Raw genomic sequence first — 15,641 nt, 5'->3', positions numbered from 1 at the left:
AGCCAAAGTGAACTCAAAATAATTCGTATCTGTATACACTTTTCTTACTGATATGCAAATTAAGTCGTTGTATTTCTTTAATTTGGACCAATAAAAGTCGTTGTTAACTAACTTGAACTAAATTAGTTCTTCTGTACTGCGTAGTACATTGAAATTGTCCATATGTAATTCTGTATAATGGTTTCACTTGTGCAACTGTGTATCTTTTTGTCCTTCTGAAATGACTCTTGACAGTTATATTAAGAAGCATGTAAAGATCAGTACAACGTATTTTTATCAGGATTCCTTCGTGAGTGAGTCGGCAGACGTATCGCATTTGTGGCCAATTAGTCCTGGTTCCGAGTTGAAATCAGTGTTGAATTCAGACATTTTCACTCGGGGGGGGACGGTTGTTTTTCTGTATTTTTGCAAGAAAGCAGCAGCATATTTAACAATTCCATTCACATATACTCGCCGCGACCTTATCCTGATAGCCGAGATACGCAACTTCAATTCGGGCGACTCCGCGCACGTTACATAGTTCTTCCCGTTACACACGTAGAACATCACTTAGGTGATCAATTCAAAGAGCTAATTGAGTTCAAGTATATAAAAATGTTAATACAGAAACAATATTTAAAATAAAAGGTACTAGATTTATTAGTAACGGGTTATGAAAATGACGTCACGATTCAGGATCGGAAAGAGAGAAGGAAAGAAAAGAGTGGAAAGCCGGCAGCTAAGATGCGAGTCTCTTGCAAGTGTTGCAAGATTATAAACTTGAAAAATCTTATATCAAAAACAGAAGACCAGTAAAATTAGTTAATTGATCAATGTTAGAAATCGTCCACAATTGATAGGAAATGGCTTAATATTTTAATATGATATATAAATTAAATAGAGTTGCTACCCCGTAAGAAACTTCTATGCTTGCTGATAAATGAAACAAAAGAAAGAACGGGACTCACATGTAACTTCTGCAATTTTTGTGCACAGAGTAACACTGCTCTGCCAAATATCGTCTTCGCGCGTGCGTTAGTGTGGGTACGTGGGTGTAGTGAAACTGAAACCATGGAGAGTGTTAAGCGCGAAATTGAAATCATAAATGAATCCGAATTATCTTCTCAGTATTATCGCAAACACGAGGAAAGGAAACCTCTTTAAAGTCAAGCAAAGTAAATTGTCAACAATGTGTACTCTCGACTAAGAGAAAAATATGCAGACAAAACTGTAGAAGAAATTGTTGATATTGTTGTTGCCGGTTTGCAGCTGGTTTACTCATTGCTAACGTAGAGTTGCTGTGCTTTGAGAAAAAAAACAACAACTTATTTTTAATTTATTATGTGGGAGGGTGGCTGCTTGTGTGTTTCTGTTTATGATTGACCTTTTCCAGGTAGATATATGAGAGTAACTTCATTTCTTATCCTTTCTTATCTTAATCAATTGAAATGAATAATCAAAATAGTTTTCATGCTCGCGAGTTTTGTGAGGATTGCAAATACATCACGTGCGAATTTCCAATACATTTATTACTATTGTCGTGTCTTCATGAATTATTAAAAACAAATAAACCAAGAAACATTTTTCGTAGCAGCAGGAAAAGAACGAGAAATCACCGCTCCGCGCATATCAGCTGAGACCCAGAGCAGCGCCAGTTGAAACCCTGGCGAATGAGAACCCAACCAAAACACGCACACACACACACACACACACACACACACATACAAAGGCTTCCCTGCGAAAAGGTTCGCGCGCCAACATGTACTAATGCGCTTGTGATTCGGCTCTCAATTTAACATTGCGTTTAGTATACACATCTTACCTAATATTGAGACTAATTGCTGATAAATATTCAATGTGAAATTATAATTAAAAAAAAACAATCGTTTGATTTCATCTAAAGCATTAAATAAAGACTGGCAAAAATATTTTAGGCTAAACTTTAACTGCTATTTACAGTAGCTATTTTTGTTATTATTTCCTATATTCAGTAGTTATTGTTTGTTACTAATGTAGAAGTTTTTAAAAAGATTTAAATTAACTCAAATATTTTTTGTCCTAAAACAAACACACACAGAAATATCTTAACAAAAAGTTCATTCTTTCTCACACTTCTGATTCTAAATCAAGCATATTAGCCTTGGTTTCTTCACTGCATACACATCAATAGTTTAGTTTACGAAATCTTCAGTAGGATTAGTGCCGTGTCGTGGAAAATCAGCGCTTGGCGCGAGAGTATACGACGGCACCCCCGTATATATAAGTGAGGTCGACAGACCAGCCGCAAAGGTGAGAAAATTTTAAAAAGTAAACCATGCTTTTCCTTGATTTTGAGCACTTTTCATTACTTTTTTTCTTTTATTTTATATAATATGTGCACGTGTGTTTTATTCCTCTGTTTTTCTTTCCCTCTTTTCTTTTCTTTTTCCCTACCGAATTTTGCACCCCTTACTTCGGCGCCCGGGGCCGTCGCCCCGCTTGCCCCTCCCCCATGGCACGGCTCTGAGCAGGATCTTCAACACCTTCAATAGCGATCTTTCACTTATATACTACTATCATATTGATAAATTCTATATAAGTCTCTAATCCAGGAGGGATAACTGTTCCTCCCTGATCCCTCTAAATGACGTCCTCTGAATCTCTCCCTTTAACTTAATTATTTTTAATTAAAGAAAGGTGTGTTTACTTTAACAATCGTAAAACACATTTACGTCTGTTACTTCCGATGCGAGAAATGGGATTTAGGTGCCCTATTTCAAATAATGCAAGAACTGTACATTTTCAAGAACTGAAATCTGTTGACATCAGAGATCATATGGAAAGATCGAAAGATCTTCCTATCTTTCCTTTCCTATCTCAACCTGTGCTAGTGCTACCTACAAATATACAATATAGGGCGAGAGTATAGTACCTACTAAGATACAAACCTTTCTTCAACAGTTGACAATTTCATGTTCTGCCAAACTCGGTCATAGCGTTAAGAAATACAAGTTTTATTGGCTATTTGGTATTCTATCTTAGATGTTACATGTTTAATATTTATATAGAATGGGTCTGCGTCATTTATGTGTATATTGAGAGATTGGATTTCGTCTGCACGTGCACGGAAAGAAAGCAAATAATTATGTAAAGTAATTTCTACATTTTGTGACTGAAATTATTTGAGTTTCTCCGGGGGGGAATGAATTTTCTTCGGGGGGGAGATTCCCCCCGGGCTACCCCCTGAATTCAACCCTGGTGCAAATGGAGGACGATTTCTCTCGGATGTAACTCGAGAAGCAGTTTTTATTCCGCTTTAAGCTTATGTGACCCCTTCCAGCATAGCCCGGCTGTTGCATAATAACATCAAGGCTAAACAAACTTATTTCTGTCCATATATGATATGAATATATAGAGCAAATTATTTAAACCAAATAAACCTGGTTTAAACCAAAATAAGCTGGTTTAAACCAAAAAAAAAAAAAAAAAAAAAAAACCGGTTTTTTTGGTTTTCTTAATAAAAACCATGGTTTTTGCCAACCCTGGTTTCTATTACAAATATACATACAAAAGGTCGTAAATACATCAGCTTCTTTCCTGATCTCTGAGTACTTCCTAGCAAAGCCTGTCCATCGCTATTACCCTTGATATTTAAGACAAACTGGACTGTTTTCGAAAAGAGGGATCTCCCTTAGCTTTCTTGTATCAATTGGCTTTCTATTGAGGAAAAATAAGGAATACATTTTAATTAAATCTCAGGGCCATTAAAAGGGATCTCAAATTATGCTTATCATAAAGTTTTTTCACTAGATGGCAGATCATATTGCGATGTCACATCAGTTTCAGAGAGAAAAATTGTTAGACATGGACACGTTTTATACCGTTTTGTACGGAAAGAAATGAGAATTTTTCTCCTTTATTCAACACAGTCCGCTTTCGAGTTATTAATTAATTATATTCAGTAACCAGAGGTGATTATTTCGACTCACGAAATGTTATATGTATATCTACAACGAGATAATTCTTCGGTGCAAATTAAAAATCGGTGTATCAATTCAAAATAACTATATATATATATATATATATATATATATATATATATATATATATATTTAGTATCTTGGGCAAAACAGACTTAATACCTTTAAAAATATTTTATAAGTGATATTGTATTCCTTAGCGCAGGTTTACTTAAGGAGATTGTAATCATTATGGTTATAAATACAACGTTCTCTGCGCAAAGTTCATTTTTTTGTAACTTTTTTTTCAGATAATGGCGAAAAATTATATATTTATATTAACTAGATACGGATTAGAATTAGGAATGAAATTTCTGGGCTTTCGACATCTATAGCCATATTAGCCCGTCACATATGAGGGATGACGTTCCTCAGCGATCACACTGCCCAGGGAATTGGGAAGGAAGAAAGGAAAGAAGCGGCCTGGGAACATTATATTATTTACCCTCCTGACATTTTACTGGTGTGAATGCGGAAAATCCAGGAAAAACTTGATTTAGGATGGGGGCTGTTAACACTTTGCCGACAGTGTCCCCACCGGAAATCAAACCTGGAACCATTATGTTAGGTACCCCTCCCCCCGGCATTTTGCCTGGTGTGAATGAATAAAATCCCGGATCACCCTCATTTAGAATGACTGGCTGAACAAGCTGTTACACTTTCCTGACAGTGTGTGTCCCCATCGGGAAGTGAACCTGGGATTGTACGTACCAAAAGCGAGAGCGTTAGCGATTACGCTACACAGGGCCACTATGAATTAGATACCTTGACGGTGCATGTTAAGAACATACGTGCGATAGAAAATATTACAAATCCTGTCTTTTACACAAAGCGACTGTTGGCAACTTCAGCAGTTGTTTTCTATAAGTGACATTGCATTCGTTGGTGCAGGTTTATTTTAGGGAGCATAAGCATTATGGCTATAAATATATCACTTTCTGTACAGTGTTCGATAAAACTGCCTTAATAAACTATTATACGCTTTTACTAAGTTTCTTACACGGATGAATTTCTTCCATGGCCCAGCGGGAAGAGTAAGAACCTGAAAGTGATAGCAGGCTATGGTAGATGACTGGCACCGAGGATTTTGAGTGCTGAAGACGCTATTTTACATTTTTTAAAGTTTAATATTTCATGTTTGTTCTCCGAGGCTAAGGGAGTCGGTGGATGATGATAATAAATGAAATAGTGAAAGAAAAGAAAGTGAGAGGAAATGGGAGAACGTGCTGGAAATCCACACACACATACTGTCGTCTACCAAAGCCCACTAGGCGAGAGCTAGTATCGAACCAGGAATCTCATGCACCGGAAGTGAACGCTCTGCCACTGAGCTAAGGTGGGCAGAAAGGGCGAACTTTTCAAATCATAAAATCCTTAATTGTTTTCCAAGACAAAATACATTGAAATAACATTTTACAAAATCAAGTGTGGAAAACGTCTGGTATATGATATCCGTTATCACTGATGCATTTCTGAAGACGTTCTTTGTTTGTATCCACTCTTTCCAACATAGATCTGTCGATTTAGGCGACTACCACGCGAACAGCTACCTTTAGATGTTTCAATGTACGGAGCCTGTGCTTTTATGCATGTACCTTGAGGTAACTCTACAAGATATAATCGTACTCTGACAGGTCAGGGGACCGAGGAGGCAATTGAGTATCCCCAAACCCTGGAAATAAGGCGACAAGGGAAGAAAGGGTAAAGAACGGCCATTGATAATCTAACTATGTGGGCTGTTACATCTTGTTGAAACGATACGGAACAAATGGGAATACATTTTCGTCGTAATTCAGATAAGAAAGAGTTGTTGATCATCTCTATATAGCGCTCCGAGTTCACTGTAACAGTATTCCAGTTATTGTAAGAATTGATGATACCAAAAAAATGGTCACTTTATGGCTGTGCAATAGTCTTTCGTTTAATTCTTTGGGATTTCGAGAAGCCCAATAACGGAATTTCTAACAATGCCATTGAGATGAAACTGAACTGCATCATTAATACAAAATGGAAGTTGTCGTATTGTTTAAAAATTGCTTCCATCTCATGTGCACAATTCAGTCGCTGTGCGTAATTTCCGTGCTTCAACTTTTGCATAGCGACCAATTTGTATGGATGAAAATGCTGGTCTAAATGTAAAATACGCCTGACTGAACGAATGCTGAGGCCAAGCTCAAGACGCATACCTCTGAACGAATCAACTCGGACTGCGCAGCAAAGTGGCTTGTCTGACTAATTCCACGTTTTCGAGCGTATGTGTCGTTTGTGTAGCCCCTGGCGGTTGTTTGTTCTTTAATATACCTCGTGTACAAAGTACTTTAACCCAGTATAATAGTGTTATGAGTGGGAACAGCTTGATTTCAGTGGATATTGAAATGGCGTTGGAACTCTCGCTGAAGTGTCGTGATAGACTCGTTATTCTTGACTAACTGTTACTGGCAAAAACATGGTGTTGTATCGTCCAATGGGCAATAAAATGCAGAGATTTCACGAACCTGACAGCTCATCTATCACTCTACCTAGTAGAGAGTTTTAGCCATTTCAAAAAAAGTCCATCCTCTGTGCCTCATCCTGTATTTCAAATTAAGTTTGCTTAAAATTCAATAGTTGATCTAACCTATTTTATGTTTTCGTGTGCTTTCCCCGTATTTGCCTTTGATTATTTTCTCGATTCTGTACTTTACTTCACATGATCTTCAGCAGGACCATGCTCAAGTGTGAATTCTCTAACTTCTTGTCAATGTTGTCAATCAATTTAGTTATCACATTTCACGCGGTCTTTCAGTACTGGTTCATACTTTGCATACTTGGAGATAAAAACTTAGGAAAATTTTGATGAATTTATTATCTAATTGTAACGTAAATGAACTATCTCAGGAAGTACTAGTACTTCGAAAAGCGTTAAGAAGCATTTGAAACAATGGAGTAAAGTAGAATTATTAGGCTTTTAAACTATGATATGCATAATTGTCGGAAGTCTTATAGAACGGCTTTGTCCGTTCGTCCATTTGCTGACAAATATCAGACCAAAAACAGATATATATTGAGAAGAGTTTTTTTTTTTTTTCAATCGATTCAGCATTCAAAGAATAGGTTTAATCTCCTCTGTTAACCCTCTATTTAAACCAGAAGTGGTTCATATTAGCCATTTCCCGTTTCAATGTTTATTGCCATAGAACGAAAACGATAGCAGATAGCTAGCAAGAGGCGATTTTCTGCAAACGATTCAGCGTCTCCAGACAACATTTCATGGCTATCCACAACACTCTACGTGAACCAGATGTGATCTAAATTTAATATTATTTCCGGTTTCAACGTTTATCGCCTTAGAACAAAAACGATGAAGAATAGCGAGAAGCATTTTCTCTGCAAACGATTCAGCGTCTCAATTCAACATATCTTAATATCCACAACATTCTACCAAAACTGGAAGTGGTTCAGACTAGTTTCTTTTTTGCAGTTTCAGCGCTCATCGTCACATAATAAATACGGTAAAATAGATAGCGAGAAGCGGCTTTCTGCAAACGATTCAGCGTCACAAAACGACACCAAAAGCGGAAGTGGTTCAAATTTATTACTACGTCCAGTTTCAATACTGATTTCCGTAAAGCAAAAACGGTAAAAGATATTAAGAGGAGGCCTTTTGCAATCGATTCGGCGTCCCAAGAATAGATTTCACTTTTCCGCTGAAGCTGTATCCAAACAGGAAACAGTTAGAATTAGCCAGTTTCAACGTTTATCATTGTAGAACGAAAACTGTAACAACACTGTACCGAAACAGGAAGTGGTTCAAAAATTACTACTTCCAATTTCAATATTGATTTGTATGTATGAAAAACTGTAATAGATATCGAGGTGCGGTTTTTGTAATCAATTCAGCTTGCCTAGAATAAGTTCAATCTTTTCCGTTAAAACTTTGCTCAAAGCGGAAGTGGCTCAAATTAACCATTTCTAGTTTCAAATTTATCACCGTAGAACAGACTTGGTAATAGATACCGACAAACTGTTTTTGAAATTGATAGAGCGTCTCAAGTGTGTATATTTATTATCACAACCCGCTATACTATATTGAAACCGGAAATACTAGTTGTATTTACTAGTACTTCTGGTTTCAAATTTTCAGAGCAAAAACTGTAACATATATCGAGAAGTGTTTTTTGCAATCGATTTAATGTCCCAAGAATAAGTCGTATCTCCTCTCTTAACCCTGTATTTAAACGGAAGTGTCGAAATAAAGTAGTTTTGGTTTAAATTTTTATCGCCATAAAACAAAAACTGTGAGGGATAGCGAGTAATGGCTTTTTGGCATGGATTCAACATCCGAGAAACAGGTTCTGTCTTTGATCTTATTATTCTATTGCAATCAGTTGAAGTTTGAGTATTGAATTCGCATAGTTTGAAAGTCTTAGTTTCACACTGTGAAATTATAGTCATTTGAGTTGTTAGTATTACCAATTCGGTAGTGTCGATTGTTTTGGATTAGGTAAGGTGGATTTATTAGTTGATCATAGCTAGTTTTAGCTGCTTACAGGTATCGTTTCTTGTGAACAGTGTCAAAGGACTTTTCATTTAATGAATGAATTTATAGTACTTTGTTATTAATATTATTTTACCTACTTTTGTCTGCGTAGTTTTGAATGGGCATTTATAATTCATTTGAGCAGTGACTATGCTATAGTAGGCAAGTACGGGCGTTCTTCTGGTAGGACCTTCCGCACCCCCTAGAGATCAATATTGTAGTGTAGATCAATATACGGTATAACTATTATTTTCGGTATAGAAGAAATAGCTGCATCTCCTAAAATAAAAAAAACTCGTTTACCAAATAAAAAGAAAAAAAATATTTCATCAGCAATGACATAAGCCACACTACAGTTATAACATGTGATTTGTAATATTTAAATAAAAATGTGACCAAATTGTCCATTTTTAACGGAACTACAAAAATTCAATATATTTCATGCCACCTGGCGACAGAGTTGTGCAACGTAACTATATTGTTATTTTTTTTGTTTTTTCTCTACTTATTACCAAATGTGTCTAAGATATTAACCTACCAGACTCAAAATTACTTACGGACTATCTCTTATTATTATTATTATTATTATTATTATTATTATTATTATTATTATTATTATTATTATTATTATTATTATTATTATTATTAAATTTTTATGTAGTAACTCTCCGTACATGCAGTTTTGTATCATAGTGCACAGATGATCGAAAAGTCACGTAATACAAGTTCAGTACATAAATCATATTTGTTTAATAGATACTTCACTAACTTCACTTAAAAACGCAAGAGTCACGAGTCTAACTTGCTAAAGTCCTAAAAAAAAGTCTACCATGGTGACTGTGCAGTGAATGTTTAGAATGTTGGATATAATGCTACACTTGAAATAATAGTCCAAATACAGTTTTTAATACTATTTTTTAATTCAAGTATACGTGGATTGTTAGAATATACTTTTAAAAAATTCTTACAAATAAGTCAGAACAGGCACGTAGCCAGGATTTCGTGAAGGAAGGGGGTCCGTGACATGGAATACTGTGGTCATCACAAAAGGGGCTGGATCACTCTAAACTATTTTACTGGAACATATCTTGGTTCGTTTAGCCAGGATTTCGTAACGGGGGGGGGGGGGACATGAAATTCTGAAGACCCAGGAGCTCGATCTATCTAAACTACTTTACTATCAAGATATATTGGTTTGTTATGACAATAAAATGAGGATATGTTGGCAAGTATTTTAATAACAAACTATGAAGAAATTTCGAGCAAAATAATAAAAAAAGTATTGAAAAAGATTTTGCAATATTTACGTCCTTTTCCTGTTTATTCAAATATAACAATATTTTTCTTTCATTATGACCTCACTTACTATAAAAAAATGTACATACTGAATACTTGTAAACTATCTTCTAATATAAATAAAATAAAGAGTTTGTTTGTGTGTTTGTTTGTTTGTTTGTCTGTCTCTGTGCGGCTTGGGAACCAGACAAATTGAGCGAGAGTTACCAAATTCTAGTCACGAATACCTTGGTCCAGGCTCCAGACCAGAGTTAAACGTTTTTGTCGAAATTCGAACCAGGGGGGTCTCAGGGGGGCGTTTACCGGGACATGTAAAAGTAGTAGAAAATGAATGATATTTATTTATTTAACAATCACCAGATACAGCTCAGAGGCCATTTTACACTGAATATCTAACAACATTAACAATGGAAAGGATTTGGGAAGGTATCGGCCAGGCCTGTTTAGTAGGTGCCATTCCTGCATTTGCCTGGTAGGACTGAGGGAAACCCTGGAAAACCTCAGTCAGGATGGTAGGCAGCGGGATTCGAAGCCACGATCTCCCGAATGCGAAGCCAACGCTCTACCACTTGAGCTATTAGTGTCGAATTCATATTTTCACGGTCGCTGAAATCAATAGTGAAACTCCAGTCGCATTAACTTCCAAATTCACGCTATTCGGCTCCTTGCCGGGGGTTACCGGAGGAGGGGTGAGATACCAAGACATATAAAAGTAATCCAAAATGACCGATATTAGTGTCAAATCTATAGTTTTCGCGGTCGCTGAAATCAATGTTGACACTTCCATAAGCGATGACTTGTAGGTATGCGAGCCGGGAGTCAGCGGGGGTGGATACCGAGACATGTAAAAAATAGCCCAAAATGACCGATATTAGTATCAAATCCATACTTTTCGCGGTCGCTGAGATCAATGGTGATACTCCCACAGGCGTTGACTTCGAAATAGAGCCTCTGTGCGAAGCATGTGTATATTCAACTAGTTTTACAATATATTCGTTCCATTCTCTGCTGAATCAAATGCTAACAGAACTTTCTTTCAACATATTTTTTTGTTTTTATTATTCCGTCAATTACTGTCGGTTCCAAATGACAGGTTAAAGGAGCAACAGAAAAGTGTGCTCGAAATAACATGTTTGATACTGCAAGGATGCGATGATGAAAAGTTATGATTAAAAATGTCCACGCTGTTACACAACGGCACTTATACATTCGAAAGCTTGATATCTCCCTGACTAGTAGCAGGAATTCTGAGAATTCCATAACTTTTCTTCAAATGTCAAATTCCCTGACTCTTTCAGAATACGGTACCTCGCTTACCTCGCCACCATATTGCTAGTAATACAAATCTCCTCATAAGAAAGAGTAAGCAAAAGCTTCTTGTAGTTTTCTTTTTAATTTTTAGCGCTGATCCTTCTTTTTGTCATTTCATTTTGTTTTATTCTTCCTTAATTTTTTCATTTCTGGTCTCGAAGGGGGGGGGTCCGGACCCCCCGGACCCCCCCCCCCTTGGCTACGTGCCTGGTCAGAATGATATCTGTTAATCTAGAAGACCATTGACCACCAGCTGATTCCCAAAGAAATCTATCAGAAATTGCATATTTATACCTGTTGTGTGTGAGAGGGTGTAGTTGTTCCATCTTTTTACAACTAACACACCTTCCTCATGTAGCAAAACTATAAAATTGCGTTCCTACTCGTATTTCTTTGTAGTGAGTAACAGTTACATTTTAAAGAAGGAAAAAATGAAAGAAAGAACGAAAGAAAAACTATCCTTCGATGACGTATTGCATACCACACACCAATACTAAAGGCATGTAATGGGTGTTCGATTATGTCATACTGGTATTGCACGACCATATTAAATAATTATGGTTGTTTATATACCCTCTCAGTTAAAACCTTTTAACTTGTCCAGAACAGGTATTATTACTAATGAAACGTCAAAACTATTGATAGTATTGATTCCTTATCTAGTTCTTGGAGTTCGACAATGTAAACATGGTATGGGTGCAACTTTATAACCATCGCAGGTCTCATAGCGAGTCACTTTTTTTTTAAAAAACTAAAAGTTACTTTTTTTTCAATTTTGTTACTAAAAGTTACTCTTTTGGGCGTAAAATAATTTTTCTATGTAATTTATGTTTTGCATTGACAGTTTTCTAGCATACGTTCTTGTACTGCTTTTTATTTCATTTTTTATGCAACTATATTTTTAGTTAATATTTGTAATTTATTTTAAAAGTTCATAATAAGGCTATAAACATAATCCACATTATTTGTTTTGATCTTACTGTGTTAAAGGAGAATGACATATGTTACCTGTTTACAGTTTACTTTTCATTGTATGTGGAATGTTGGTAGAAGCCATATTCATGTTACCAAACATGTGGTACCAAGAGAAAATTTGTAACAAATCAATTCGTACAAGACAAAATTTTACCAGTTAATGGTAATCCAGATGCTATGTATTAATTACTTTAATTTTGTATTAATGGACATAAATATAGAAATCTGGCTTTACCCCATTTAGATCAAAGTTGAAATGCAAAACGTGCAAGTATGTAATTAATAATGAACCTCTAAACATAAGTAATCCAATTTTTTTATTAGCTGACAAAATTAAGTAAAATAATTTTTAATCTTAACATGTTAAAACATTACGTATTTCAGCTATGATCCAGCCGGCCCTATTTTGCTTAATATATATATATATATATAAAGTTCAATTTATGCCAAGTTTGGCATCAAGATTTAAAGTTACTTTTTGATGAGATTTTGGTCACTTTTCAACTATTTAGAACAGACCAGACCACTATGAACTCTGCCATTATAGCTGAATAAACACTTTCGTAGCTCAGTTCACTTTAACAATTAAGTTTTCGAAGGGTCTTCGTTGGAGAATGTATAAATGTTTGACGAATTTCATTAATTCAGTCTTCAGTCAAAGCACTTGGATAGCTCGAGCGATTACGTAGATAACTGTCTCGCGAAAATGTGCAATTAAACATAAAGTAGTGAATTTGTGCGCAGTGGCATCTAGAAGAGCTGCTGAAAATGTTTCTTTGAAGTTTGAAATTTGAAATAAATTTCAACAAAGGAAACTTGTTTTTATATCATCATCATTGCTCAGACTATATAACAGTACCACTATTCCGCCCACTATTCACTTGTGATAACACGTAATCCAACAATGTTAAGAATACCTATGTCTTGAAACATAATTCCAATAAAAATTAACTTATATATCTTCTATGTTTATATTACATTGAAATTTGAATTGTATGACTTTTCCGTCACCCTATATAATACGAATATAATAATGCACTTGATGTAATTACGTAATTCTTCCTATTGTTTTAGTGTTTTGATCTAGTGAAGCAAGACCCTGAGAAAAGAGAAGAGGACCAGACAGAAACACACTTAATTACTAGAGAATCTTCGAGACCTGTTCATAGATCCTTGGAAGGAGGATTAGACGATATTGACTTATTAAATATAGGAAAAAACAATCCAGTTCATATTCCTTCACAATCCACAGGTATTACATTTTTCACAATTTCCTTTTCCATTTAATGTCTGATAGAAAGATTTTATCTTAATGAAGTAAAATTCTTCTACACACAAAGGTAGTTTGTTGATAACGGGACGTACCATAATCACAGTCAGGGACTGTTTTAAGAAGGGGCGTAGGAGTCTGTGAGAGGCCCTGTGCTAGAACTGTGTGACACTGTAAATAATAATAACTTTCAAGCGTAAATAATTTTATTTCCATTATACACTTCCGTATTGGTAGTTATATTTTGAAAGAAATCCTAGTTACGATTTTTTTTTTTTTTTTTTTTTTTTTTTACCTACCAACTTCAAGAATTAACATCCATAAATATTCACATGTAATAAGATTACAACCTTATTTAATTCTATTTTTGTAGTAGAATGTAGACTTGTTTTCTGACTTGGAAGAATATTTGCTGAATTTGCCGAATTAAAATAAGTTTTTCTTCTCTCATAAAGTTGTACTAGTACTAATGTTTCTTCTGTTATGTACATACACGTATTTCTATTAATTTGTCCTTATTATATATTGTCTTGTTAATTGTATATGTTGTAATTTATACTGTATATATTTTTGGAACATTATTGTTTTCTAATAGGGAAATACTAATAAAGAAATAAGTACTGAATGTACCTACATTTTGTAATTTCACTTTATTGAATAGTCATGATGATGCGAGTCGGCTACATAGTCGAATAGTCTTAAGAGCTGGTATCACTAGTTCAGTGTCTTTCAGCTACGTGTTCGAGTTACTTTTACGACGTCTAATTATTTCTTCATACATATTCTCTTGTAGTAAGTGTGGCATATCATAAGAGAAAGAAAGTGTGATTCCTATGTAACCTAGTAGATAGTCTGTAGGTTTACTTTCAGTTTGTGGTGCCTAGCATAATTCCCAGTTAAGGCGTAGATTTTCAGTATTACCTTAGCGTCACAAGGTACCTGAAGGGTCGCTTGAGCCAAGAAGTAGCACATTCCAATAAACAGAAAATTAAAACGAGAGACAAGGTAGATTTATTCATACGACTAAGAAAGTAGTCTTGGAGATTTTGCGGTGCTTTCAGGAAGTTACTAGTAACGATTGTTACTTTTCAGGGTAAAAGATTATTTCTTAGCATAACTGAATTTGATAGTTCCACGTAGCATAGTCGCTAACGCTCTCACTTTTGGTGCGAGTGCTTTCGGGTTCGACTCCCGGTGGGGATACTCGGTCGAAAAAGTGTAGAAGCTTTTTCATGCCATCTATCTTAAAATTTTTCTGAGTTTTCATCATTCACACCAAGCAAATGCCAGGATGCTATGTAACAATGGTCCCAGGCCGCTTCCTTTCTTTTACTCCAGTTCCCCGGGTAGTGTGATAGCCGAGGGACGTCGTCTCTCATACGTGATGGGCTAACATGGCCATAGTTGCCGAAAGCCCAGAGATCTAATGCCTAATCCTAATCCTAACAATTGAATTAGTGTTTAGGAAGTTCTGATCGTCGCTGCTCGTATTGAATTAATAAAACTTTGTATAGATATTTATTCTTCCATTGTAAATAACGAAACTTAAGCTCCCTATTTAACTTCCGTTGTTAATTATGTAGTATCTTGTCCAAAAGTGCTGATCACCTCTTCTCCTTCTAAGATCATATTCTCGCAACCGTGTGTAGGAAATTTTAATACTTTGGCGTGGATAAAGATTTCAATCCTCAAGGAAAGATCCAGTTTTTTCGATTTAATTCTGTTTGTGGATAAGAATACATGGCTTTCCAAAGAGATATACGTATGTGTCATGTTTTTTAATAAAACTTTAGCTATACTTCAGGTTCCTTCATCATTTTAAACTTTGCTATGCTACGTCTGCAATGGGATTCTATAGAACCGAGCCGAAACGAATGAAAAAGGGAAAACAAATAAACAATAATAAAGGATAGAAGAGTAGCAGTGAAGCTTCTAATTGCACTTCACATTTGAGCTGTTGAACTAGTTCTCGATGAAGTAACTCTTCATTCTGAGTTCTCACACTTCATGGCATGAGTATTACTTAAATGTCAAGACTGTGGAAAAATGCTGCAAATAAGATTGTTTTACAAATCTTTTATAATAATAACACATAATAAACGATTGTAATTTCACAATACGTTATATTCTTAATTTGTTCAAATAAAAACTTTAAAATTAAGCTTGTGTAAACGTTCACATTTTCTACGACAAAATATTTTAGATTGTTTAACTGGTAGTGAGCACTTAACAACAATACTATGTAGAATGTGTATCTATTATTATTTTTCTTTCTTAACAATACAACAGTAGT

The 15,641-nt window shown here is 35.4% G+C and overlaps 1 protein-coding gene across 4 annotated transcripts in view; it reads left to right on the top strand.

Moving 5' to 3' along the window:
• LOC145661463 (maternal embryonic leucine zipper kinase-like) overlaps positions 1 to 15,641 on the top strand; it is a 482,991-nt gene that overhangs the window by 59,797 nt on the left and 407,553 nt on the right. For all 4 annotated transcript variants that reach the window (XM_081726778.1, XM_081726784.1, XM_081726775.1 and 1 more), the window contains one exon: positions 13,153 to 13,330. In XM_081726778.1, the coding sequence (XP_081582904.1) occupies positions 13,153 to 13,330 (178 nt within the window). The remainder of the gene's footprint in view (positions 1 to 13,152; positions 13,331 to 15,641) is intronic.

Source organism: Thermobia domestica, chromosome 1, assembly GCF_964235325.1.
Source record: "Thermobia domestica chromosome 1, izTheDome1.hap1.1, whole genome shotgun sequence".
In the NCBI taxonomy this organism is placed as follows: Eukaryota; Metazoa; Arthropoda; class Insecta; order Zygentoma; family Lepismatidae; genus Thermobia; species Thermobia domestica.
This window is presented reverse-complemented; position numbering and strand designations above follow the sequence as displayed.